The sequence below is a fragment of the Larus michahellis genome, chromosome 8 (genome assembly GCF_964199755.1).
Source record: "Larus michahellis chromosome 8, bLarMic1.1, whole genome shotgun sequence".
In the NCBI taxonomy this organism is placed as follows: domain Eukaryota; kingdom Metazoa; phylum Chordata; class Aves; order Charadriiformes; family Laridae; genus Larus; species Larus michahellis.
The window spans coordinates 23,599,575-23,627,553 of record NC_133903.1 but is presented as its reverse complement, the minus strand read 5'-3'; the positions used below and the strand labels follow the sequence as shown (position 1 = coordinate 23,627,553).

Genomic DNA, 27,979 nt, shown 5'->3' with positions numbered 1-27,979 from the left:
ACATGTATGAAACTACATCATCGCTCTTTCTCTTGTCTTAATATTAAAATTTATTCTGCTACATGTTCCTGGAAAACTTCTCTATGGGTTAGAAAGCCAATGGTAGTCTTGGCGTAGCACTACCATGAAGTGTTCAGACACTTTTGCTTTTTACTACAGTTCTTTCCAAAACCCTGTGTGTTTAGATTGTTTTCGTCATGACAGGAACCGTGGGGACTTTTTTCTTTTGTCTATAAAACAAGTCTGATTCTTCCCCCCATCTGCCTTGTACTATCAAGTTTGCATCAGTTCTCTTTTGAAACAGCAAAACAGAATTGCCTGGACATTCCGAAACACTGCTGCTAAATACCTAGCATCATCCTTTCTGCTGTCTGTCCTGCTCAGTTCTCCACCTCTTATTTACACAGCCTTGAAATGTATCACAAATTACCATCATTCCTGCTGATACCGAATCAGTTACTGTCCCAACCTATAGATTTCATGTGTGCCATAATTTAGTGTGTCTTACCTGTATTTGTAATGTGGGTTTCCGATGCAAGCTATCTACCTCAGCCATAGAAACAATAAAGACATAAACCACAACATTTCAGTGTCAAAAGGTTTCCTTCACTACTTCACATAATACAAAAGTGCTTTTTAAATGTCTTATACATTTTTTATTTGTGAATGCTTACTTTCAAATAGAGGTGTATATAAATAAAAATATATATACTATAAAAAATACTAAATAGAAATTTTATATACGTAGCTTGCTAGTTGGTATATAGGCAGTTAATCACCTTCTTCAGCCCCTGTTAAAAGCAACCTATAGAATCAAGAGTCAGCAAAGGTGGGTATTGAAAACCACCAATCCAACGTGTGCAGATGTGGTGTTCCTTTTCCATAAAGAGCATATAATGCAGTAGGAGCTTCACTCTGCTGTACTCTGGGTTTTGATCTATTTACAATGGTACACAAAGTCATTTCCTCTTCTGTTCTTTCTTCAGAGGCCCTGCACCGTCCCTATGGTTGCGATGTTGAACCCCAGGCACTGAATGAAGCCATCAGATGGAGCTCCAAGGAGAACCTGCTTGGAGCCACTGAGAGCGATCCCAATCTCTTTGTTGCACTTTATGATTTTGTAGCAAGCGGCGACAACACGCTCAGCATCACCAAAGGTAAGGCTGTGAATTGCAGAACAGCTACTAGCTTAAAAATTAGCAACAGAAAATAGAACGCAGAATCCTTCCCCGGATAGGAATAGGAATGAGTGCAGTTAGAGAAGATTATTCTCTAAACTGATGGTTATAGGCAGATGGTCTCTCACTCGTGTTGGAGAGACACCTACTGGGCAGTTCTGCTAGTACAGACACAGTTCTGTGTAACACTGCTCAACAGTCTAGTCCAGCTACGGCTGTTCCCATTCTAGGCTCCCCCAGTCACCGGCCCTGTGAGACACCTATTTTGGGGTGGGGCAGAGGAAAACATTTAAATTATTGATGATAACAGAATTTGAACTGGAGCAAAATCAAGAATTAAGAACTGCGCAGAGATTTTCTATTTCTGTTCAGTACGTATATCAGAATATGACCTGCTGCAAAACTGTTCTAAATCAAATGCCATTTAAGGGGTCAAGATGGAGACAAACCTCATCCCTCCAAAAAGAAAAAGTCTTTTTAGTCTAAAAAGCTGGACTACAGGAAGCTTTTTGAGTTGATCGTTCACTTCAAGTAAATTAGGGAACAGTGTCCTAGGTATTCTGTCTGAAACTTTACTTCATAAATACTTTATATATATACTAGTTTAGTTAGATCACTGCTGCAGATTTTCATTGTTAAGCTACAAATGCAGGCTTAGTCAGCTGATAGTTTCTCCCTTAATGAGACCCAATATATTGCACTGTGCTTATTTGGCATTTTTCTTTCTGGTCCTAGGTGAGAAGTTGCGAGTCCTGGGTTACAACCAGAATGGTGAATGGAGTGAGGTACGTTCGAAGAACGGGCAGGGCTGGGTACCAAGCAACTACATCACACCAGTGAACAGCCTGGAAAAGCATTCATGGTACCATGGGCCAGTGTCACGCAGTGCAGCAGAGTATCTGTTGAGCAGTCTCATCAATGGCAGCTTCCTGGTTCGTGAAAGCGAGAGCAGCCCAGGGCAGCTATCCATCTCGCTCAGGTACGAAGGACGTGTTTACCACTACAGGATCAATACCACCTCAGATGGAAAGGTAAGGATCTCTGGGTAATGCTGTGGGGAGAGGAAATAAGGATATTAATTAAGAGGTGGTACAGAATCTCAAGTTGCAGACTGTTGAGTGGGGGGTGTGTGAGAGAAAACAGGTCCGCTGATTGATTAATATAAAAAAAAGAACACGGGTGCCAAGCTTTCGGTGGTAACTCACTGAAGACCACTTTGGAAGAAGTGCAGGTGGTACTTACCCTGGCTGAAAGCAGTTAGAGAGCAAAGCAGTTGTGGTTTGATGTGATATCTTTCGCATTGATCCACTTAGAACAAGCAGAGCTTTGGTAAATCAGCAGTTTTGATCAGCATTTTGAAACCTTGATCAAATAGCAGTATGATGAGTTGAGTGATGCAGAAACTGGCCTTGAGCTTGGCGACAAGAATTCCGGTTTCTAGTCCTGTAAAGCACAAGGCAGGAGTCAGCACTGCTCTCAAGTGATAGCTTATATCTGGCTGCCTTCTGCAGGTAAACATCTCACAGTTTAATTTGCCAAACAAGATGAGAACAAGTACTCTAAAGTCTGGTTCCCTTACCTTGTCTTTTTTAAACTTGCTAGAATGTTTTTACTGTACCTGTTTTACAGTGTTACTGAAAGCTTCCAGCTGCCTTCATTTAAGTAGATTCCTGGTTTGTTCTTAACAGGTATATGTGACAGCAGAAAGTCGTTTCAGCACACTAGCAGAGCTAGTGCACCATCACTCAACAGTAGCGGATGGACTGGTGACAACTTTGCATTACCCAGCACCCAAGTGTAATAAGCCCACAGTCTATGGAGTGTCCCCCATCCACGACAAGTGGGAGATGGAGCGGACTGATATCACCATGAAGCACAAACTTGGGGGAGGGCAGTATGGCGAGGTGTATGTTGGTGTCTGGAAGAAATACAATCTCACGGTTGCTGTGAAAACATTAAAGGTGAGTTTTCAGATTGTTATGCACTCTTTATTTGGTCACCATTTATGATAGTGGTAAGGAAATTGTAGTGCTCTCCATTATACCACCTAATGATATGAATATTAGAAAATGGAGTGTATTGATCTGCATAAAACCTATGCTTGAGAGTAGCTTTGCAGAACAAAGTCAGCTTACCAAACTTGCACCAGTGCACGTGGCTTAGAAATAATGTAGAATTTTGGGCCAGCAAGCACCTACAGGAACTGCATGTCCAAGTCAGATCTGTAGAAATGGTTACCAAGTCCACTTCCCTTCCCTCAGAAGAGCTGTGGAAGCTTTAAGAAATCAAAGGTGTTGTAAATATCTTCCGCAACCTCTCCTCTACTCCTGGAAAAATTCAGCTTCTCCATTTATCGTTCCGTTCAAAACCTTCTGTTTGTTTCAACGTTAATAACAGCTACAATTCTACGTAGCCGCTAAGTAAGGGAGCTTTCAAGCTTAATTTTTATAGCTAGGCAGGGGAACTAAGTCAGCGATCCTGAGAGTCTTCCTCTCACCAGCCACAACTGCTTTCATAGCCACAATAGCTACCGAACAATAAAGCCTATCGCTTTCTGGGTACTGCAGATCTGTCACTTGGCCATGCTGCAGGCCAGCCAGGCAGCTTTTCAGGTCTATTGTATTTTGCTTTGGTAAAAGCCAAAACAACAGAATGGAGACAAGGATACCATCATTTATTTTCAGCTAGGATACGTGGTGTTAAGCAGACCTTGGTCACGAAGATAAATTTTCCCTTCTTTTGCCTCTCTGTATATCTAGGAAGATACCATGGAGGTGGAAGAGTTCTTGAAAGAAGCTGCTGTGATGAAGGAGATCAAGCACCCAAATCTAGTACAATTGTTAGGTTAGTGACATTCCTTGCTCTTTCTGTTCTTACTTTAGTTTCCGCCAAAATGAAATCTGTCTTGTTTAAAAGCAGTGGCAGATTTTCGGTATTTATGTAACTTTTTGAATCAGGTCAGGTTATGAGATGCTATTTTTCACAGCTTACTCTTTTATGTAGTATTGGAGCTAAGAGACACTAATTTTAACTAAAACAGCAAATATAGTCACTTACATTAGTAGACAACTTTGCTCTTGAGGCATGACTATGCGTTATATAAAAGTTTGCAATATCAGCCTCCTGTTAGTTTGTATCCTTGAGCCTTAGACATGCTCCAGGGTTCAGTTATCACGGTCAGATTCCTTTTCTGCTGTCTTAAATCCGCTTTGCAAAACTATTTCCCAAGACTTATTTTTCTGATAGAACAGAACAGAATTATAAGACAATTCAAAGTGAAAAGAAAACTATTATATTGGAAGTACAACAAATACTGTTCTTCATACATCTCAAATCAGAGACATTTATAGAAAATGCTGCACTGAACAGAACAAATTAGTCCATAATGAAGCAGAAGACAACCAGATTGCTGCTGCTATAAGGGACCCTGTGTTATCACCAAATAAGTATATGAGATCAAGGCTGTGGCAATGCAAGCCAGATCAAACAGCACATGAATGGAAGAAATCTGCAGGCTTTACAGCTTGGCTGTGCCCCGTTTGTCTCGCTGGCAAATGCATGATATGATGATCACTATTAAATAGTCTGCATAGCTGTTAATTCCACATGTACAAAGATCCTTAAGGAGACACCCTAAACCTTTACTAGTCTTTAATTGTCTCTGGACTTTTGCTGCTTTCAGGAGCAAAGCTGTCAAGCCAAGCCTAGGATGAAAGGAGAAATGTGAAGAATGTGAAGGCTTTTAATAATGGCAACTATTCTGTACCCATTTAAAAAACTGGCACAGAGGAAGCGTCTGCCCAGCCCTGTCTGGTTCCAGGAGCAGAGACTAAAAGATTGCTTATCAGAGAGATGCATTTTTGCTCTTTCTGATGCACAGGGTAGTTGTGTTTTACTCCTTTGTGTGAGTAACGGTATGAGCAGGCATTCAGCAGTGCTGCAGTGGGAGTTCGCAGAGATTTGAGATGAGTATCCTGTTGCCCTCCTCCTCCGCTAATACATACTTTGTGCATAATTGCAATGACTGCAGCAAGTAGTCATCTGAGGAATGTGTGAGAATGCTGCTTTAGGAGCAGGTCCCACTGTGCTGATCACTTACCCAGCTATGACACATGGGAGTGCTTCACATTACTCTGCAGTGACATTTCAGTCTGGAAATCTTGCCAGTTGACAGGTACCTACTTCCAGTTGGCCAATCTTTAGCGTCATGGAGGAGGAGAGGGGAAGAAAAGCAAATCATGCATTTTCAAAAGAACTCCTATTTCATTCTGTAACCCTCCAAAGAACAGAATTGCACCTTTGTGTATGTTATATATGAATAGTGGTGCTTTGATAGACTTGTTTCTCTCTATCTATAAAGTGGATGTACAGATAAATAGACAGAAGCACTGAATTTTAAGTTGGGCTGCATTGATCCGGGTCTTGCAGATGGAAGTCTTCAGTTTTCAAAGAAGCACTCACTGGTACAAAATGCAACAAACGGATATTAAATCAGGAATTGTGGTAAGCTAGGGAAGAAAGGGAAGCTTTATTCACATGTTCCCTCCTCCTCACTGCTAGGTGTATGTACCCTGGAGCCACCCTTTTACATTGTGACAGAATACATGCCGTATGGGAACCTGCTAGACTATTTACGGGAATGCAACCGGGAAGAAGTGAGTGCTGTTGTGCTACTCTACATGGCCACTCAGATCTCCTCTGCTATGGAATACCTGGAAAAGAAGAATTTCATTCACAGGTGGGTAAAGTCACATTGAGCTGGTAGAGTTTCAGATTGCAATGATGAACAGGCTACCAGCATGGTGGCCCAGGAATTCTTCCTTTTGGGGAAGCTTATTCCAGAGTTAGGTTTCACCCTGGCTTACCTATTGGCTGTTTTGGTTTCAATACCGTCTTGCAGTACCTTCTCCCCATGACATTCATAGCATACTTACAACCTTATGCACAACTGTTGTCCCGTTCTGATGTACTCCCTGTGTGCAAGACATTGTCAACTCCAAGTCCTGTTTTAATCCAGTCACATAAAGCTGTGCCATAAAGCTGTTACCAGTGTGTGATGAGATGCTGCTCTCATCCTATTCTCAGGAAACATAAACTTCTCATCGTAACACCTACCATTACTGGAAATTTAATAGAATTTAAAGAATGAACCCTAATCCTGATGTACCTTACTGCTCCTAAGAATAAGTCCACTCAATTTCTGACATCATTCAGAGCAAAGCTCACATTGCTTTTACCTACTATATTCAAAAGCCCTGCTCTTGACCAGTAGTAAAGTGTGGGTTTTTCCTTTGTACAGGGACCTCGCAGCACGGAATTGCTTAGTTGGAGAAAATCATGTGGTGAAGGTGGCTGACTTTGGCTTAAGTCGACTTATGACTGGAGATACCTACACAGCTCACGCAGGAGCTAAGTTCCCAATCAAATGGACGGCTCCTGAGAGCCTGGCCTATAACACCTTTTCAATCAAATCAGATGTTTGGGGTAAGAAAACTCCCCTTTGGTAATTCTTTTTTTTTTTCATTTTGGTTTTCTTTGCCAGCCTAGACAGTAACTTGCTTTCTGGCCTAGGCAGAAATGTGGGGAGGAGACGGTCGCATGCCAGGCCACAACTTTATGAATCAATAGCATTTTTAGCGTGTAATGTCTTCACTTAGGCTGGCCTGAAATATCTGCAAGAAAAGGATGCTGCCTCAAGCTGCAGTAATGAGCCACAATGTAATGAGTAGCACAAGAGGAGGGCAGACTTATGACCAGGAATTTTGTTTTCCTCCTTTTTCAGCCTTCGGGGTGCTGCTATGGGAAATTGCTACCTATGGGATGTCACCATACCCAGGCATTGACCTCTCTCAGGTGTATGATCTGCTGGAAAAGGGCTATCGGATGGAACAACCAGAGGGGTGCCCTCCAAAGGTTTACGAACTGATGAGGGCATGTGAGTATCTTCTTCCAGTTTGGGGGACAAAGCCTGGGGGGGGTGGGAGGAATCTGTAGTTAACTCTGAAGTCCTTGCTGCTTATGTGCCGTTTTGTTAGCTAATGTGGAAAAGGCCCCATCACCTGAGACATACCTAGTTACTGATGCAAAATGACTCTGGTCTCTAGGGAGCAAGAATTCACTCTAAAAAACGGTCATCTGTGAGTACAGCTAGATAGTACTTTGTGGACAATTCTACTGGTATTTTGTCAGTAGGACTCCTACTATGGAATCACCAAATTAGAAGGATATTTAGTTCTCTGCAAACACAGCATCTGTGCAGGAGACATGTAGTTGACAAGGTTACACAAAATGCATCGCCCAAGCACGGTACTGAGTATTGGCCATGAAAAGCTCCCTAATGCTCTGTAACAAATTGAAAACCTACTAAGAAAAGACCAAAAGATACAGTGTGCTGCAGGAAGAGAGCAACAGAGTTTAAGAGCATTGCCCATCTCCTTCCCGCAAGAGCAGACAATAAATTGGACAAAAGGCTCAAGATCTGAGGGAGCAAACCAGTCCGTGCTGCTGAGCGAGGAAAGCAGCTGTGAGCAGAGAGACCCTCTTGGTGTGACCAGGGTGGGAGGAGACCCCTTGGTTCTGACTCGAGCAATCTGTGTGGCCCTTGATGTACAAGACAGACAAACCAGGGCTTAAGGGGCCATTCTACAGCCTGTCTCCAGCGATGCCTGATCCCCAGCATGTCAAAGAAAGTCAGGGTGAACTTCAGTTATGAAACAAAGAAACTGCGTAATGATGAAGGATGCTGCTTCAAAAACCCTTCAAGAAGATGACAAATGCCCAAGAGCAGAGAATTCGTATGATATTAATGCATCCCAATGTGAGCAGAATGCCAGTCACTTTCCAGACCCCGTGGTGACATTAACAGAGAGTGCTTCCAGAAGACATTCTCCTAGTGCAGATTTCTAACTCCAGAAATTACACTTTTCATCATGATACCTTTCCATAACTTTCCAAGCGTCGTCTTAGATCAATGCACTCTCTTCCTCTTTCCCCCACAGGGTGCACACATTCTCCTGTGGTAAGGCTCTGCCTGAATTTCAGTATTAAGAGCATGTGATCAGAACGTTACCTGGAGCTTTACACACGGAGTTATCTGTGACTGGGTTATATGAGTTCAGTCCAAACAGCCAGGCTAGCAAACATGGAATTCTCCTTTGCCGAAAAAAATCAGGAAAAGGGATGGGGAGATCAGAAAAAGCAATGGAGTTGGCAGAGAGCGGGGATTTTTAGAATTGATTCCTTTCTCTCAAGACTTGTGAGGATATGGTAGGGTGCCTGACTGCTGCTATGAATTAATATCTGTGAATGACTTTAAAGCCTGTTTTATAGTAGGAGATCAGAGTCTGACTGCAGTTGAGAAAGCTTACATATTTTCTGTCTCCTTGGACAGAATAAAAAAATCATCTCCTATCTGCTTCAGGCATTGAAACTTGCTCTGCTTTCTCATATTGCAGGTTGGAAGTGGAACCCACCAGACCGACCTACCTTTGCTGAGACCCACCAGGCCTTTGAAACCATGTTCCACGATTCAAGCATCTCAGAGGGTGAGAGCCCTGGTTGCTTTGTTTCTGAAACAGTACTGGAGTTTATCCCCCAGAGGGCTGTCTCTTATGGCTCATCTGCTAGCTGTGGAGGTTGTGGGAGGCTTTGTCCCTTACTTAATTTCTTATTGATAAGTTTGCAAATACATGCTCTTAATTGGTGCATAAATACTAAATAAACTTTAGTCATATACCTGTGCAGGTAAGTTGAGCACCAAGTAATTCATTTGAGCACCGAGATGCCAAAGAGTTAAAAGAGTATTGTCTCCTCCATTAGAGGAAGCCTCTTGTTTCCCAGACTGAAGTGTAAGGAATAGTGAGTGATGCTGAGAGAGAGAAAGACGTATGCATATCACAGTCCACTACTGACTGCAGCAATTAGGTCATGAAATATTATTCTATCAGCTTTCATTTTTAAGAAGTGTGCCTTAATCTCTGGATTTTTTACTTAGCCACTTCTGGGAGCGAATCTGCACAGCTCAGTTCTCAAGTGTAATCCACTAGGAGGTAAAATACTGGTGACAGGTGTGATACAAGACAGCAGACAAGCAGAACTGTCTCAGCATCTTCTAAACTTTTAAATTAAATCTGAATCTGAGGCATCCACTTCCCTACTACAGAAAAAACACACCACATCGAATTCTACTGGGGAACATCTATAATAGGCACATCAAGTGGCCCACACAAATGCCAACCTGGGTGTGGCCAGGAGATTTGGGGTTTTTTTGGGCTTTGTTTTGTTTTGTTTTTTCAATTACATGCCTTGTGTTGATGTTGGGAAGGAAACATGCAGTCTTCATTTCTAATAGGGAAGTGCAGTGCTTTGCCTCAGGCTTCTTCCCCTGAATACCTCTCGACTTGAGCAAAAACCAAATCCATAAACTATGTATTTCTCAGTCATGTATCTCTTCTTGCCAGTCTGGGTTTGCAGTAAAGACTCAAACTTTCTTTTCCTCTTCCTCTGCTGGTCTCTGTTCCAACTATTCCCTTTTTGATTTTGTTTTTTTTTTTTTTTTTACCTTCAGAGGTAGCAGAGGAGCTTGGAAGAACAGCCTCCTCCTCATCCATAGTTCCTTACTTGCCCCGGTTACCCATGCTTCCCTCCAAGACCAGAACACTGAAGAAACAGGCAGAGAACAAGGAGAACATTGAAGGAACACAGGACACTGTGGAGCACTCAGCCTCCAGCTCAGCACCAGGTATGGGTACTGGGACAGTTGCAGTGAGGCCACGTGTTCTGGGATAGGCTTGCTGCTGGTGTCAGTTGCCAGAGAAACAGGAGAAAACAGAATCATGTGACACGGGAAGGTGCTTTGCCATGCTATGTCACTGGGGCTGTTGGCCACCTCAGCAGCCCCGTGATTTACTAGCAAATGGAAAACACTGCACCTCGTTCAACGGTTTTTTAGTAAATCCCATTGTATTTTTTTCTTTTAAATTTAGTTTTGCTGCTTTTTTTTAAAAAAAATGACAGCTTCAAAACTAAAGTTGACAATGCAACAAGAGATTTTCTTTTATACTTGTGGTATTTGGTGAAGGAGGAAAAAATTACAGGAAGGGAATAAGAACCTGGAAGAAAAGAGCAACTTTGCTTCCTCCTGAATTCGCTCCTAACTGGCCTCCTCAGTATAGAAAACAGACAAGTCACACATGCAGAAGTGGAAAAAAAGTAAAAAAAGTCAAAAGCACACCAGCCTTGCACAAAAATAAAAGTACTAACTTCCTCTCTCAATCCCTCTCTGCAGAACCTGGGCAGCTAAGTACGCCAGGCTCATAAAGCCTACTGCGGGATAGGGAGGTGGAAATGGAAATCGATTTTGCAGATTCACACGTGTTTCTTCTGTCTAGGTTTTATCAGAAGCACACAGCCAACAAGTGGGTCTCCTGCACTGCCTCGCAAGCAGAGGGACAAGTCACCCAGCAGCCTGTTGGAGGATGCCAAAGAGACCACTTTCACCAGGGACAGAAAAGGTGGCTTCTTCAGCTCCTTTATGAAGAAGAGGAATGCTCCCACGCCTCCCAAGCGCAGCAGTTCCTTCCGGGAGATGGAGAATCAGCCCCATAAGAAATACGAGCTGACGGGTAACTTTTCATCTGTTGCTTCCTTGCAGCATGTGGATGGGTTCTCTTTTGCTCCCACGCAGCAGGACGCAAGCCTGGCGCCACCGAAGTGCTATGGCGGGGGCTTTGTGCAGAGGACCTTCTACAATGATGATGGCACTGGTACCAGCAGTGGTGGGGGCGTAAGCACCGGTGGTGGGTGGTCGGGCATCACTGGTTTCTTTACACCACGCTTGATTAAAAAGACACTGGGTTTACGAGCAGGAAAACCCACTGGCAATGAAGAAGCTTCAAAGCCTTTTCCAAGGTCAAACTCTACATCTTCCATGTCCTCAGGGCTTCCAGAGCAGGATAGGATGGCAATGACCCTTCCCAGAAATTCCCAGAGGTCAAAAATCCAGCTGGAACGGACAGTGTCCACCTCCTCTCAGCCCGATGAGAGCACAGGGAGGGCCAATGACCTGCTTCCCAAAAGGTTTGAAGAAGGCCCCGCTTTGACCAGAGAGAGACCAAAAGCAAAACTCTTGCCAAGGGGTGCCACAGCGCTCCCTTTCCGAACCGCCTCTGGATCAGAAGAAAAGGAGGGTCCAGGGCTAGCAGCGGCTCCTAAGGGCAAAGAAAAAAACAGTGGCCCGCGGCAAGCGGCCCTTGAGGATGGTGAGAGACCGGGGTGGTCATCTCCAGTAAAGGCTGCAGCAATACTTCCAACCACTCATAACCACAAAGTGCCAGTCCTAATCTCACCCACTCTAAAACACACTCCAGCAGACGTGCAGCTCATTGGCACAGACTCTCAGGGTAATAAATTTAAGCTCTTATCTGAGCATCAGGTCACTTCTTCTGGCGACAGGGACCGGCCCAGACGGGTAAAACCAAAGTGTGCTCCACCTCCACCACCAGTGATGAGGCTCCTACAACAGCCAGCTGCCTGCTCAGATGCAGCAGAAGAGCTGAGCAACGTGGCAGGAGCGCAGCACGGACTGGAATCAAGTGAAGGGAGTAAGAAGGCAGCAGCAGCAGCACCTGTTGGTGGAAAATCTGGGAGGCCGGTGATGCCTCCACCTCAAGTGCCTCTGTCATCGTCTTCCACCTCCCCAGTGAAAATGGCCAACGGCACGGCTGGCGCAAAAGTAGCGCTAAGAAAGACCAAACAGGCAGCTGAGAAAATCTCCGCAGACAAAATCAGCAAGGAAGCACTGCTGGAGTGCGCAGATCTTCTCTCAAGTGCCATCGCCGAGCCAACACCAAACAGCCAGCTGGTGGACACAGGGCACCAGCTGTTGGATTACTGCTCAGGCTACGTGGACTGCATCCCGCATACACGCAACAAATTTGCCTTCCGGGAAGCCGTGAGCAAACTGGAACTCAGCCTGCAGGAACTGCAGGTGTCCTCAGCAGCTGCTAGCGTCCCTGGGGCAAACCCCGTCCTTAATAACTTATTGTCATGTGTCCAAGAAATCAGCGATGTGGTGCAAAGGTAGCTACTGTCAATCTGGGTAAGAGAAATACACATGGGGAGGGGGGGGACTTTTTTTCTGTACTGATGCTTTCAAAAGGAAAGACTGATACTTGAGTATGTGAAGTACCTCAGATCACTGAGTTCTCCTCACGTTTACAGGTTCATCTCAAAAAATGGGGATGGAGAGGGTAGATTAAAGCTGTAAGGGGCAGAACGTCAAGTATTTGTCCTTACCTAGTCAGTCGGATCTGCTTGGTATGGCAAGGGCAGGGATGTTCCTTGCTCCTCCCTTGGAGAGGCAGGAGAATCGATGACAGGTTCTTGCTCTGGGAAGGATGGTTTGATGTGTGATAGCTGGAGTACTGGAGTGGCTGCAGGCCACTCGGCTGTACAGATCCTCCCCTGTCTGCACTAACGCATGCTTTGGCCTCCTGACAAGGCAGAGGAAAGGCCTTGGCGCTCCGTTGGCACCAATGGCCGAGCAGCCTGAGCTGGAGGAGCTCTGAAGGGGGAAGTCGCGTGCGGTTGGGGGAAAGGTCTAATGCACTGACAGTATTCAGAGCTGCTGGAGGTGGATGCACTAGCCCAGATGGCTTACTTCCACAGCGCTGTTGCTGCTGTAATGAGAACTGCAAAATTAGTTAATATATGAAACTATCCCTTTTCCCTCCTGTCCACCTCATCTACCACACGTTCTCATCTTTGTTGTATCGGAAGCGTCAGGGATGCTGGGCAGACTTACCACTGGAAACCCCCTTCCCCACCACACAGCCTTCGCTCAGCTGATACCTATTTCTAGTGGTCTAGCACGGGTGCTGCTTGATGGTCTTTTGTGAGTAGTTTGGGGCTCTTTCACAACTTGCCAGTGTTGTTATTGGGGTGGGTGGGTTTGGGTGGTTTTTTTTTTTAAGCTCTAGACTGTTTTTAACTTGTTACCAGGTTGACTCCCCAGTTCAGTTTCATCACCTTGAAGGACCCACGGTAGGCAAGGCAGAACCTCCGCCACGTGCCCCTCGCTGCTGCAGGGTTCCCTGGACCAGTCCCTACTCTTGGCGTAACGTTAACACGTCACACTGATGGCTGCCTGGGATTTGTTCTAGTGCTTACCGGTCTCGTAGGCTTTCAGCTCCCCTGCAGGTGAAGATGACTTAGGTGCATCAGCACACAGGGGAATCACAGCCATCTTTTTTCTATTCATTTCTATATTTTAAAGGCTAGACCAGAATCTCATGCTGTGGCATAGGGACTGTGCACTTCTCTGCCCAAGATGTGACAACAAGTGTTAATGGCTCTGCTTCGGAGAGCTCCCACTGGGTTATAGTCTCTGATGCCTACTGACAATCCCAGAATGAAAGCAGTCGTGTGGTTGAAGTTGTCTTCCTTGGTCCTAGTGCTGTTTGTAGACTGTTGTGGCCTCAAAAAGCTGGTCTTCTGCGGATACGCACAACTCCCTGAGATGTAAATGTACTGGCAAGTAGGAAGACCTCAACTAACTGTTGGTTTGCGAGAAGAAGAAAAGAGGCCTGATACCTGGCTCCAAATACACGTCACCCTGCATGCTGCTGCTCACTTCACACTGTTGGTGATGATAGAGGGTCTGGCTTGCTTTGCACCTTAAATCTTTTATTTTTGGCTAAAACACTTTTTTAACTTGTTGTTAAAGTGTGACTGTGCTGCTTTTAGTTTGAGCATTTAGCGTTGAGCTGGGGCACAGGTGTGAATTTAGAAGATGGGCACTTCCATTTCCGTCTAGAACCATTGCCCTGTTGGTGCTTGGAAGTAGGCTGGGCTGTCTCAGCGCATGTCCCTGTTTTTCTTTCATGGAACATAGCGAGACAAGAGCCTGAAAAATCTTGAGAAAGTGTGAGAATCCTCATTTTATTACTGGTCTGTGGTAAGCGAGGTTGTGTCAGGATGCATGAATGCACACCAGTGGAGCAGTTTGCGAGGTAAAATGGACCATGTTGAACTTCACTGTCCAAATAAGTGAAATGGTGGAAAAAACAAACAAACAAACAAAAGCACCCCACCCCAACTGACAGGCATTAAAGTGAATTAATTACTCTTACAAGTCAGTTTTACTCTAGTGTACTGGTACCTAAGTGGAGACAAACGAAAGTCCAGTGTGGGTTACTTGTCCTGATGTAGCAGTACCCACCGAAGCCTGCTGTCTGGTTCTGCAGTAGGATCTTCAGCTCGTCCAGGTCAGCGGGGTGGGAGAGGCTGTGCCGGGGCTCTTGCACACCAACGCTCTGCCCAGCCGTAAGGCAGAGTACCAAACCCTTATCTCGTAGACTTTACAGTAGACTTTACCGAGGGCTTTTGTGGTTTACCTTATCTCTTTCAGGCATCTTTACTGAAGGTGTGCATCGCCGCACACCAAACTAACTGCCTTGGGAAAGGTGACCTGTAAAGGGAAGACGGCTTGTGGTATTGCTTCACGTGGCCTTTCAAACAATCAAAAGGATTGAAAAGTTATGGAGGAGCTTTCTTCAGGGCAGAAGGGCAGGTCTTGTTTACCCTGGCAGACAATCGCATGGTTTCATCATTGTACTACTGCCCCAGCCCAGGACAAATGGACTGAAACTGAAGTGATTCTCAGGGGAAAGGTATTTTAAGCAGAAAATGTTAAGGCTGTTAGTCCAGTTCTGATGAGTATTTTGAACGAAGACCTTTTTTTTTCCTGAATGCCAGCCTTCCAGAAAAAGCTCCAGCAAAAGTGATAAAATAGCAAAGAAGTCCTGGACTTTCTAAGTACTGCAGCTCCCCTCTTAGAGCCCTTGCTGAAGAAACTAACTGTGCCCCAATGAAGGACTGGTTCCCCTCCACTCATCATCCCCACTTCCTTTCAGATGCCGCCTGGTTTCTCCTCCCCCACGGCAGAGGTGGTGGGCAGTGGGCACACAACTGAAGCAGCCATCTGCTTTTACAGAGTCACAGAATAGCTGAGGTTGGAAGGGCCCTCTGGAGGTCACCCCGTCCAACCCCTCTGCTCAAGCAGAGCCCTCTAGAGCAGGCTGCCCAGGCCCACATCCAGACTACTCCAAGGATGGAGACTCCACAACCCCTGGTGGGCAACACAGAAGCCCATTCAGTTCTGATCCCTCCAGTGGAGGGAAAACACAGAACAGTGGAATTAGGGGATTTGCCTGTCATCACTCCTATGGAGAGTGTTTTCTTACCTGTTGCTTTACTCACATAGGGTAGGCAGATGGTGGCAGAGGTAGTGCTGACTTGACACTTATTTTCCCCCCCCAGATAGGGAGCTGCAGAATCACTGCTGCTTCTGATGCCAAACAGTGTTTTGTTCCCAAACTGGAATTCTCCCCTGCCCTCTGGCAGGATAGCGAAATAGTGATATCTGGGAAAGCTGGTTCTGCTGTAAATCACCATTCAGTTGTTCCTCCTGCCACAGCTGCTCGCCTAAAATTGTTACCAGTCCTTCTGCCTTTTGTTAGATTTGGCTTTCTGTTTAGCCTTAAAGGTCTCTACTGTAGCGGCTTCTCTGCTTTCAGCCTTGCACAGTATGTTCAAAGTAACGTAAGGATGGTGAAGCCCCCAGTACTTGTCCCAACGACGAGCGCCTCTTACTCCACTGCTCAGGGTAGGGGACAAGGCATCGTGAACTCGTACTGTGTTTCCTTCCCTCGCCACTGTCAGAAGGCCTTGTGGGGTAAGGCTGCGATTGCAGCCTGGCTCCCTCGCTTGCACTAGTATGGGCTAGAACTTAAAGTAGTCTTTGCAACAGGGGCATGGCATCACATAGGGCCTGGCAATGCCAAGTACAAGGCATGCGCTCACACGAGTGAGTTGATGTGGGGCACTTTCTCTTCCTAGCTACTGTGGGGAATTAGCTGACTCACAGGTGCAATTCTCTTTTCTTCCTGCACTGCACACCCTTTTTAACCCCAGAAGCGGTGCACTCCGCTGTCTGACGGCCGGCACTTCAATTTAATCCTATTCTTCATTAGTGTTGCAAGGGGTGAAGCTGAATTAAGAGTCTGGGTCTTGGGACTGCATCAAATTTAGGCACTGGGAAAAGCTTTGAAGGGAGCAGCGTTGCTGATGGCCAGCAGGGGGGAGCTCTCTGTTCCCCTTCCCCTCACACAGGCCATTTCTCCTGACCACCGCTGGCCAGCGAGACCCAGTCCAACACGCGCGTGTTGACATCCCGTCAGGTGTGCTTATGCAAGAGTTTTAGGACACGCTGCTTTGCAGGCAGCAGGAACTAAACCCCACAGCGTGGGGCAATAGCTATACCCAAACCTCCCTAAAAGGCGGTGGGTGCGTGAGTGGGCAGGACGGGTTACGCTGGGCAGCTGTAAAGAAATCCAGACCCTTCCCTAAGGCAGGCTGCCCCAGCAGCTCGGGCGCTCCTCATTTTGCTTGTCGGCGCTCTTGGGCATCGGCAGCTGTGACAAGCACTAATGAATCCAGAGGATCTTTTTTTTTTTTTTTTTTTTGCAAATGTATCAGGCTGCTGTCTTCTCTTTTAAAACACTCAGCCCAGCCCTGTGCTGATCAGCAGCTGGCAGGAAAACCAAGGGGTGGCGACGAAAGCATGCTCAGAAACCTCCCACTTCTGTGCGAGTGGCACCATGTAGCGCGGGTGGGTGCCGGGGCTACACTCCAGTTGCCTGTAGCGTAGAACGAAACCTTCAGCCTATTCCCTGGTGGTAGGAAAGAAGAGGTTATGGGACACCTGGCTTCTTTATCATACCTACACAATAAGAAATGTCTGTACCAAAGGAAGTAATTCTTCCAAATGTGTCTGTTGTGCACGGGAGGTAAAGCCCGAGGGGCTCGGCACGCTGTTTCTGTATCAATAGTGAACTCGTTGAGGGCAGGAATGGATTAAAATGGAACACGTTAATCACCAATCACTCTACCAGTGTTGTCAACTGTTTTTATTTTTAATTGTTATTGTAATATATTTTGGTTGTTTTTCTAATTTAATTCTCTCACTATCGTCTGACTGTGAACTGCAAACAGTGTTAAACTTGATGTAAATAAGGCCCTTTGAAGGGCCTCTTTGCCTGTCGTTCCACAAAGTTTTGCCAATTTGCATTTTGTTTTAAATAAAGGTTGCAATATTTTATTGGCAAAAAAACACTTCAGCGTATGCTGCTTTTTTTTCCTCAAGGAATATTTGAAGCTGCTGGGTACTAACCTGAAGTTTGTTATTCTGGGTAGAAAAGAGAAGATGATTACAAACCTGTTAAAAAGGAAAACCATTTAATTCTGACAGATTGCAAGGAAAAGTAGTATTTTTATTTATGCCTCGAAAAATCAATCTTAACGTTGCTGTTGGAGTGGCGAGAGGAGGGCGGTGCTTGCTGTTGGGGTTGCATAATCAAATGCTCGCTTAATTCTCCGACATGACATACATGGGTGTGACCGGGCAGAGCGTCATTAGTTTAACAGTCGCCCTCGTTAGCACCACCGCCACCTCCTTCATCAGGAACAGAGTAAGAACTGCTTCACGTGCCCGCTTCATACCAGCCCCTAAGCAAAACGGCTGACCAAGCGACTCCCTTCCACTCCAGACAGCATCAGTCTAACCCGGACAAGCTGAAGATTCTTTTCTATTTTAAAAAAAAAAAAAAAAATCATAGGTGATCCTGGCTTATACAACCTTCGAAGCAACTAACTTTCAACTAACTAACAACTTTCTAAACTTTCTGCCCCAGCGATAAAAACCAACCCAAATTGTGTCCTTCCATGGGGCCGCGTCTTCCCTTCCCTGGGCGCACCCACCCTCCCTCTGCGCTTTCCCAGGCTGAAGCTTCAGGCTTGACACTTGTGATTAAGAAAGAGAGAAACCAAGCCTAAGAGCTGCCTGCTGATAACCGCGCACGCTGGCACAGGCCCTAAGGTCCAGTCTAGAGACACCAGGTAAGTTTAAACTAACGTTGCATCAGTTGAGCAGCGAGGAAGCGGCCGGCTCATCCTCCTGCCTTGGACTCTGAAGCCTCGTTAGATAACAGTGCCAGCGCGCCCACAGGGAACCACAAACTCAAAGTCTGCTGGCGTAGTAAGCGCGTCTGGTCAATCTTTTCCCAGAGGTCGTGCTGCTCAGCACTGGCGCCCCAGAGAGGTTCAAAGCTCCAAATAGATCAAAGGTCCCACGCATGGGGTGTCCCATGGGAGCTGAGCCCTGTCCTTGGCATGTGCCGTGTCACCTCATCACCCCAGCCCAGCGGTGTTGGAAGGGAGTTTTGACCTAGAGGTCACAAAGCGATTCCCGTAACGCTGTTGAAATTTTTTTGGTCCTGCCGTAACGTACTTATCACCTGGCAAGTACCCAGACAGCAAACAGCACCTTGGTGTAGTAATGCTGATACCAGACAGAAAAACCATAGCATGCAACATACTGAAAAAAAAAACAAACAAAACCCCGAGGAAAAAAAATCCCAAGCTTACTGCATCCCTGAAAACCTGACTGCAATTGCAGCCTGTTCCTCAGCCGACATCCTCCTCAACTGCCCTCGAAAGGAGAATTAGTCTCCTCTTTTTTGTTTTGTGGGGAAACAAACAGACTCTTCACCAAACTGCTTCGGAAAATTTCAGCAGAAGTTCACTTCATCCCCGCAGCTGCTTCCATACAACGAAAGACTCTGACGAGAGAGGGACACTCCAAAGCGAGAGGTTATGGATTTGATATCTCCAGAGGAGATTATTCAGTCGTTTTGCCTACGCAAGGGCCTCCCTGCACAAACCACGATCCTTGCAGGTGAGAGGCAGACTCCGCGTGAATGCGGGAAAGCAATAGAGAAAAAACCCTCAACTCCAGCAAAACAGTTCTGTGCAATCTTGTAAAGGGACAGAGGAAAGCAGGGACTGGGATGAGGATGTGGCTTCTGCCAGGGCTGTCTCAACAGGACCCATCTGTCCAAGGCCTTTGTTACACGGTAACAAACCACGGACTTGGACATCCCCGCTCACATGAGACAAAGCATCTGTCAGCACAACCAAATCACCACTTCAGGTTACTGCCTGCTAAAAGAAGGGACTTTAAAACACCGGACAGACTCCAAACGCAGCCAAGCGCAGGCTGTCCCCATGTCCCACGAGTAAGGCTGGGCAGGGTGCACCTCCTTCCCTGCCAACAGCCCTCGCAGTAACAAGGGGTTAAGTCTCTGCCCCTGTGCTAGTGCAATCTGCTTGCCCGACCTTACGCAAGGAAAGCAGGTCCTGGTGTGCAGAACCACCTTCACCACTGGGGTAGTCCTCCCACATGGTGTTCAAGGAAGGAAGTAATTGATGCGCTGGGATACAGATTTACATCCCTGTGCAGAGTAAAGCTTCTCCTCTTTGGGGACAAACACCATCATCCTGGCCACCTCGTCGAGGGCTGCCTCAGTGTAAGGAAGTCCACGGGCCAGGAAAGCATCCCGCGCACAGAGCTTCACGTGGTGGTACTCTAGAGGCAGGAATGGCACGAAGAAATCAATGAGGTTCTCTTCGAGGAGGTGGCTGCGGGCATAACCGTTCTCTGTAGCAAAAGGCAAGGCAAAAACTTCAGGAGCTTCATTTAAGAGCTGGCATCCCTCTGTGAGGCAAGGCTTGTCTCGGGGCGGGGAGAGGCTGTCTTGGCTCATGCAGCCACATGTGGTGGGAGAGACACCTTTCTACTTGTAAAGAGCTGGCCAGCACTTAGTCTGGACGCAGAACATCCCCTCGGCTTGCCCACCTCAGGCCAAGAGAAGCCTGAATCCCCAAGAGGAGTCTTGATGGCGTGAGCCCTGTGGTGTTGGTCTGCCTCTTGCAACCTGGCTGTTTTTCAGGGCTGAAGGGGACAAGGAGGACTCACGGCTCCCTCCCGGTGTGCCCGGCCGCTGCAGCAGCGCTGTGCTCCTCCAGCTGGGCTAACGTAGATGAAGGAAGGGGCTCGAGCTGCAAATAACCCCAGGGGAGGGGTTGGAATAACGGGCTGTTCCGCAGCACGTGCGCTTGTGCGGCACAAGGTGGATGGAACTGCGTAAGCGAGGCCCTGAGCCGGCGCAGAGGGGCAGGTTTGCAGGCAGCCCGCCCACACCAGCCCGCAAGCAAGCCTGGCTCTTACCTGCAGACTCCTGCAGCTCCAGCCGCAGCCGCTGCTCCAGGAACTCCATGGAGATCTCCTCCCGTGCCCGGCCAGCTCGCCAGAAGTCCAAGGCTACCTCATTGATGGTGTTTCCGCCGAGATTGCTGCAGAGAGAAGGGAAGTCACTCAACTGTGCCCCAAGAGACAAACCGCTGAGAGTGGCCAGCAGCCTCCCCTACGGACAGGCCTTGCCAATCGTTAGCCACAAAGGATTTACCATGTCGCATCGGCATCTGAAACTTTCACAGATGCTGATGTCGTCTTCCCAAAGAGCCCCTTTCTATAGGCGTCTGTACAGCTATCTTCCATCTTGCCAGCCCAGACCCTGGGTGGGACCAGGAGCCAGGAGAATCCTCCACCTCCGTCAGTCCCCTGTCCTGGCCTTGGAAACCACCAACCTTTCAGGTGACACTTGGCTCAACACCAAATGCTCAACAAGCCGCCCCTGAAAGTCCAAGTTGGAGGGTAGAGCCCACGGCAGGAGTCCCACTAGAAGTAAAGGTCGAGGGCAGGGATTCTAGTGGCAGCCCAGGACTCAGCAAAGCCACCGCTGCCTGAGGGACAAAGTGGTGCCATTCCCATGCGAGGGCTCCTCTGGACACCCACTGTGGGGCAGCTCCGTGGTGGGGGACAAGGGTCCTGACAGTCATCAGGGCTCCGGGCAGCCCCTCACCTCAGAAAGCAGTTCAAGACCAGGCAGCCCCCCACATGCTGGTGAGGGGTTTAAAACAGCCTCAGACAACAGCCCCCACCCATGAGTGCCCCACCACCTGTGAGCTGGCAATTCTGAGAACCAGCTGGCTGCAGGGCTTGTGTAGGTTGGAGTCAGAGAGACCTGAGAGACACAGACCTTGCACCCATCTTCCCTCACGTGTCAGAGGCTCCGGCCCCATTCCTCAAATGGAGAGGAGGCAAAATTAAAAAGCCGCCGATATTTTTCCCCCCACTGCCTTGTGGGGGTGAAAGAGCTGGTACTGATCTTGCTGCCACCCAGACCATGGGAGAAACAGCCCCTTTTGACTGAGGATGGGCAACCAGTCCCACCCCATGCCCATCACTCGGACCTGGCCAAAGCTGTAGGAGCAGCCCAGCGTCCAAAGGAGCCTTGGGGTAGAGCCAGCCCTCCTGTAACAGGTCTGTGTCACGCTGCCACCAGTATGATGAAACCCCCCCAGGATTACATGTTGCTGTGGATCAAGGCACCCTGCTCTGCTCTGCTCGGTGGCACCAAGGGGCTGACATCACCCCCCCACACCTGCATGGCTTGCCAGGTAGGACACGAGGTCAGCTCAGTGCAGCCGGCAGCACATCCACCCTGCCCCGAGCGACAAGGGAGAATCTGCCCCTCCACCATGGCTCCTGCTGGAGGCCCACGCAAGTAGGAGTGAAACGTGGCCAGCTCCACAAGCACCGGCGCAGATACAGGTCCTCCATGGGCAGAGAAACTTCCCTGGGGAACCACCAAGCTCGGAGGTTAGAACACTCACCTGGATGGTGGGAGACGGAGAACAAATGCTCTGCCCACCTCCGGCCCGGGGGAATACCTCTTGCCAGAGCCAAGCTGAAGGCTGCAAATCCGAAATTGAAGGGGCCCCATGATGCTTGCCTCCCTTTGGCATTTCTCACTGGCTACTTCAGTCACGTGCCTACCTCACCTCTCAGTTTTGAGATGTCCCACTTCTCCCCCTACATACATCACACCTAGGCCTGGGTGAGGGACAGCACTGGGGTGCACACATGCCAAAACCCGTTCTGCCTCTGGATGAGAAAGGAACTGTCGCTAAAGCAGAGGGTGAACTGGTGCCGGGATCAGCCCTCACAGCACAGCAGATGGATGGCACCTCAGCCAGGCAGCAGGAACTCCCCGCCTCCTGTTCCCAGCTAACAGTGCCCTGTTGTGCAAGAACTTCCCACCCAAGACCTGCAGCCCCAGCTTTGCTCCCTGGAGTATGGGATCTCCCTGCTCAGCTGTCCAGGGTGCAGGGTGACACCACGCTAGCTCTGACTCTCACTGGTTCCTTGTCTCAAAGCCTAGACACTGGGTCAGGTGTCCCAACTAAGCTGGACCTCAGCTCCTCCTGCAAATGCCCTGTGCCCGAGCAGGATGCCCAGCACCAATAAGCAAAACCGATGATGGAGGCAACCGCCTCTTGGAGGAGCTAGACAGCTCTTTCCCCTCCTCTGCAGCCTGAGCCCCCCACAAAGCACACCTCAGGGGATAAATTCCATCACTTTGTTCCTCCCCATCCCTTTGGGGACCCAGAAATCACCTGAGGAAGAGGAAGATGGATCTCCGGGAATCCACCTGGCCCTCGTTGTCGTAGTGGGCCATGAAAGGCTTGATGGCATCCAGGAGGCTGAAATGAAGTTTCTCTGCCTCGTCGAAGATGAACAAGGACTGCTTGCAGAGCTGCAGAGTCTCGCTTATCTGCTTCTTCAGCTGAGCCTGCAGAGCAGCAGGGAGGAGCGTGAAGAGCCCAGCAGCAGCCACTGCCACCAGACCATCGTGCAGGGGCTGAGCCTGGACGCCGTGGGTTAACCCTGTCTGGCAGCTAAGCACCACACAGCCTATCGCTCATTCCCTCCCACCTAGCAGGACAGGGCTAGGAACAGCAAAAGCAAGTAAAAGCGTGGATCAAGATAAAGATAGTTTAATAATAAAAGGGAAAGGGAAGAAGAAAGAAACGAAAGCAAGTGATGCAAAGGCAATCACTCACGCCTGCCACTGATGCCCAGCCAGTCTCTGAGCAGTAGCTCCCTACCCCAAGCCCCTCTCCCCTCAGTTGTTATTGCTGAGCATGACATTAAATGGCACGGAATATCCCTTTGGTCAGTTAGGGTCAGCTCTCCAGTGTGTGTGTCCCCCAACTTCTTGCACACCCCCGTACTACTGACTGCGAGGGCAGAGTGGGAGAAGGAGAAAGCCTTGAGGCTGTGCCGGCACTGCTCAGCAGAAGCCAAACACCAGCGTGTTATCCACACCGTGTTACTCTCAAATCCAAAACACAGCACCGCATGGGCTGCTGTGGAGAAAATGAGCCCCACCCCAGCCAGACCCAGTACACTGGGCCATCCCCACAGCAACGCCACGCTGTTGGCCCTCACCTTGTATGAGTCCACGTACTTGTGATGGGGGAAGTGGAAAAGCGAGATGAACAGCCTGACACACTCACTCTTCATCCCATCCCGGTAAAGGTGACTGGCCACCATCCGAGCCACAAAGTTCTTGCCTGTGCCGGACCAGCCGTGGAAGGAGAGGACCAGAGGCTTCTCTGGCCGTGGGCTCTGCAGGAACCCTCGCACCGCCTGGACAACCACTTCTTTGGCCAAATGCTGCCCGTGGAGCTGCCCCTGGAGGTCTGCTTCTAGGCCTGCAGGACAGAAAGCAAGAGCTCAGGTTTCACTTGCAAGCCCAGCTGCTGCTACTGCAGGTGGGAATAAGAGGAGATGATGTGTCAGGCACTAAGCTCGCCCAGCCCTGCTGGTGAGGCCGCCTGTCTGAGAGGAGCCTGAAGCGGCATTAAAGCCACAGGGATAATGAGGCAGGATGCCCGTATCCTGCCTGCATCAGCCACTGACTGCAAAAAGACACAGATCTTCCACTGACTCCTTTTTTCCTTTGGGAACGGAAGGAGGTGTTCGATGTCTGCAGAGAGCACTGACGCCAACAGGCCCTTGCAAGCTCCCAGCAGAGGGTATGGACACCAGAAGTCTCAGGGACAGCAAAAAACAATGACACCTGCACGGGGCTTACGTGCAGCTCTTAGCATACCCTCCGGATGCGGGGCTGGATAATGGGCCAGTTTGGACTCCCTGTGGGAGCTACTGGATGGAGACAGGGCTCGTGGCAAACTGGAGCAGATACACTGTACAGCAAAGAGCAAACTCTCTTGCAGTCTCAGAACTACAAACTAGTAATGAGAAACAGGACTTAGCTCAGCCCCTCACCTTCCCACCAGCTCAGCACCCTGCTCAGAAATGCCCGTTACTTACATTGTTTCTTAAGGTATACTTTAAAAGAAAAAAACCCCACGAACAAACAACACAAGAGCCAACAGGGAGAGGCAGCAGAGACAAGCACTGCTTGGGGTCTCCCTGGTACAGCACAGCACCTACCTGTGATATTGTTGACTACCCTGCAGTCTCCTGTCTTGCAGCACTTGCCGAAGCTGCAGTACCAGGCAGAGAGGATCTCCAGGTAATCCTGGCCCACCAGGGGCAAGCTCCAGCCTGGAAAAGGCAGTGGTCTGAACAGAAACACGCCAGAAAGCATCTTGTTTTGTATTTTGTGAGGACGCTCAGGTGAGCCCAGTTAACGGCAGCCCTCCTCCCGGGTGCAGGGATCAGGCACTGCCCCCCCAGGCAGCCCGGGCTGTGGGGTGGTGGAACGAGCACATAACGCGCAGCAGCTGGCTCAGGCAGGCACGGAGAGACATGTTTGTGGCAACCTGGGGCATGCCGAGTTGAGGAGGGAGACATCCAGGGCAGAGACCCTTGGGAAGGGAAGGAGAGCATCCACAGGAGCTGGGGGAAGCGAGGCGTTTAGAACCTGTCGTGGGAGAGGGAAAGGAAGGAGGAAGGTGCTTACCTGGCCTGGGACTGGACTCTTCCTCCTCCTCGAAGCCCTGCTGCCACACCTTGCACGCCAGGTACTGCCAATACTGCTTGGAGAGAGCACTCACAGCTCCCAAGTGCTTCTTCACGGCTTCGTACCTCGCCCTGCCCCACGGTCCCCCCTCCGCCACAGAGCCCTGCTCCTCCTCCCAGGGCCCCCGCGCCACCCCTTGGCTCCCCAGCCCCCCGGAGCCCCCCAGCAGCAGCAGCAGGAGGCAACAGGCCAGCCCCAGACGGAGCCTGCCCTGACCCATGGCGGTGGGTGCGGGATCCCCGGTGGGGTGGGAGCAGACCCTGCCCCGGCGCTGCTGGGTGTCCGCGGGCTCCCGGCCTCCCTTAAACCGCCTGAGCCGTGATCTCACTTCCTGGCCGCCTGCAATTGGAGTCGCCGGGGGAAAGCGGTGGGGTGGTGTCACGGCCACGCCAGCCATGGCCTGGCGCCCGCACGGACCCTGTCCCACGGCCTCCCCCGCGCTGGGCTCAGCGCCACACTGCAAAACCCGACCGTGCTCCCAAAAGGAGGCACTGGGCACCCCTCCGGGTCTCTGTTCTGCACAAAACTCGGAGCCTGGTCTTCCCCCCAGGTCCTGCCAACCCTCGCTGGGAGGGGAGGCGAGCAACTCCTCTTCCAGCCAGGCCGGAGAGATCCCCAAGGAAGCTCCCCGACACCGTTACCAGCCTGCTCACGCCCAGCTGCACCACTGCAGCCCTCCCTCCGGCCTCCACGCCGCAGCACCAGCAACAACGAATGCCCGGGGAAGGCAAATAATCTGCTTTTTAAGTAGCCCAGCGGCCCAGCTGAAGATTTGCTGCCGCAAATGCAAGAGGTGTTGGCAGTTGTCGTTCATCAGGGTCATTTCCAAGGGGACACAAAAATAACAGGCATAAACAAGGGAGCAGGAGGCGGTGGATGAGTCAGACCGGCAACACAGGGAGCTGCGCTGTGCTGCCCGGGCTGCATTTGCTGCCTGCTGTGCTGTGAGTTCAGTTTAGTGATCAGATCAAAGCTCTAGGACAAACGGTTTTGTTGCTGGCCCTGGGACAGGCTTGCTGTGTGACGCTGGACGCGTGTCATTCCTCATCAACCCCAAAGAAGTGCTGCACCTTCATACACCAGTACATCCAAACACTAAAGACAGGTAGGGTGGGCTCCCGCTCCAGCAGCCAGGAAAAGGAAAGAAGTCAGATCAGCACAGAACTACCATGAAATCACATACGAGAACCAAGGTACGACTCATTACCACCACCAAGCTCACCACCACCAACCAGTTTTCTCCCCGCTCCTGTACGGGGAAGCAGCAGGCGCAGTCATTAGGGCTGGCTGCCTGCGCTTTGGCAGGAGATCCTGCCAATTCTAGGATCCCATGCAAAGCCCTGGCTTTGATTTTGGAAACAAGTACACAAACTCAGCTGTGTGCGGGGAGATGAAAAGTGGATAAGCCCCACATAACCTGCATTTTACCTTAAAGCTGTACCCACTGCTGGCTTACTATAAGAGACTAACACCTCTACAAGTCACTGAGCATCAGGACAAGGCCACCTAACCGAGATGAGGCCAAGATGCTTTGGACATGGGAAGAATTTCAAGTTATCCCACGTGCTCATGAAAATAAAAATAAGAAGGATATTAAATGCAATTCATCCAGCCTGGCAATCCACTCGTTCAGGTGGACGGGGAGCAGGATCCAGCCCCGCCAAGGCTTGGAGTGGAGCACATCACCATCTACAGGTGGCTACAAAACATTACCCATCGGCATTAAAGATAACTGGTATTAACATAATAGTCCTCTCCAACTTCAAAAATAGTGAGGCTAAAACCTTCACATAACCTTGCAATAACTTAAACAGAACTAAAACCAGTACACATTAAAAAAATCAATTAAAAAATGAACTCACTGTAGCCATAGCAAATTAAACTGCTATCCGCCTTTCTGAAAACTAGTTGAAGCATCTGAATGGAAGCATTTATACACATTTAGAAAAAAAATTCATAGCTGTAACATGCAAACTCCACTGCCCCAGGGATAAGTGCTTTAGCTGAAGAGAGCTTATCAAAAGGGACAGACTTCAGAAAAAATAGACACTTCCATGTTACAAAGGAAAAAAGCAAATTCTGAAAGATAAACCAACTGACTGTCCAACATTGCACCAGCTCCATGGTACTACGGCATAACTCCTGGGATGTCAGCTTCGCTCAAGTGCAGCCCATCATAAGAGCTGGGGGGGAAAATAAAAACAGTTGTTTAGTAACCTGCCAACGGTACCCTGTTTGACCTGGCTCTGAGGTTAAGGAGGCACTGAAGTGGGGGGGGAAGAAAAAAAAATCCACCCCCGACTAATTCAATTCCCTTTGCAGGTCCTTAAGGAGGAAATTATCCCCATGGACTAGACGGGAAGGTGCAGGAGACTGGAAGAGATCCTAGAGCACTGCACTGAGGAGAACTCACTCATACCCGACTTGGGAAGGATGGGGCTCGGAAGAGCAGCAGCCAAAGGCATACTACAGCTTGCTGGGATTGTATCCCCCCCCTCCTTTTTTCTGCTTCCTCTGCTGAATTTCACTCGCTACAGTTTTTGCTAATCTTCAGCTGACAGTCTTGCAGCAGGGATCTGCATGGCCCGGGAGATGATGATACTAGGATGCACGGCTTTTCAGCTCACAACCAGTTATCCCAAAGCAATCCTGGTGAGCCGCAGCCATCTGATTCAAAATCCATGATCTCAGGTCAAGTCAGGTCTTACAGTGCAGGCATCATCTAAACAGAAAGAAAAAAACGGCACCAGGAAAATGTGTTTACGTCTGGCTTATTCAGTACCCCAACGCAACTCGGTACAAGCAAACACTCAGGGGGAACCTTGCAATCCAGGATTTTATAGCACAGGCTGTATCCGCTGGACAGGGAAATGCAGCACATCCATCCTTTTCTGGTTTTTCCAGTTTCCATACAGCAATTCCTTCTGCGCATCCATAGATGAACTCTTGACACAAAGCAGGAGGAGAGTCTCTCCCCGGCAGCTCAGCAGAACACAGCTATGGATT

The 27,979-nt window shown here is 48.9% G+C and overlaps 2 protein-coding genes across 5 annotated transcripts in view; one reads left to right on the top strand and one right to left on the bottom strand.

Moving 5' to 3' along the window:
* Window positions 1-17,351, top strand: part of ABL2 (ABL proto-oncogene 2, non-receptor tyrosine kinase) — a 49,682-nt gene extending 32,331 nt beyond the window's left edge. For 2 of the 4 annotated variants that reach the window (XM_074597198.1, XM_074597199.1), the window contains exons 2-12: window positions 987-1,157; window positions 1,914-2,209; window positions 2,867-3,139; window positions 3,938-4,022; window positions 5,739-5,916; window positions 6,478-6,662; window positions 6,961-7,113; window positions 8,633-8,722; window positions 9,745-9,918; window positions 10,568-10,801; window positions 11,117-17,351. In XM_074597198.1, the coding sequence (XP_074453299.1) occupies window positions 987-1,157; window positions 1,914-2,209; window positions 2,867-3,139; window positions 3,938-4,022; window positions 5,739-5,916; window positions 6,478-6,662; window positions 6,961-7,113; window positions 8,633-8,722; window positions 9,745-9,918; window positions 10,568-10,801; window positions 11,117-12,261 (2,984 nt within the window). In that variant the 3' untranslated portion in view covers window positions 12,262-17,351. Of the gene's footprint in view, window positions 1-986; window positions 1,158-1,913; window positions 2,210-2,866; window positions 3,140-3,937; window positions 4,023-5,738; window positions 5,917-6,477; window positions 6,663-6,960; window positions 7,114-8,632; window positions 8,723-9,744; window positions 9,919-10,567 lie in introns of all 4 variants that reach the window. The other 2 variants (XM_074597195.1, XM_074597197.1) reach the window with 1 other exon arrangement.
* Window positions 17,352-17,490: 139 nt separating this feature from the next.
* Window positions 17,491-25,370, bottom strand: TOR3A (torsin family 3 member A). Its single transcript, XM_074597200.1, has 6 exons — window positions 24,914-25,370; window positions 24,442-24,555; window positions 23,431-23,696; window positions 22,596-22,771; window positions 20,305-20,429; window positions 17,491-19,734 (listed from the first exon to the last, which is right to left on the bottom strand). Exons 1-6 carry the CDS (start codon window positions 25,368-25,370, stop codon window positions 19,484-19,486), a joined length of 1,389 nt encoding a protein of 462 aa, XP_074453301.1. The 3' UTR covers window positions 17,491-19,483.
* Between the last annotated feature and the right edge of the window lie 2,609 nt (window positions 25,371-27,979).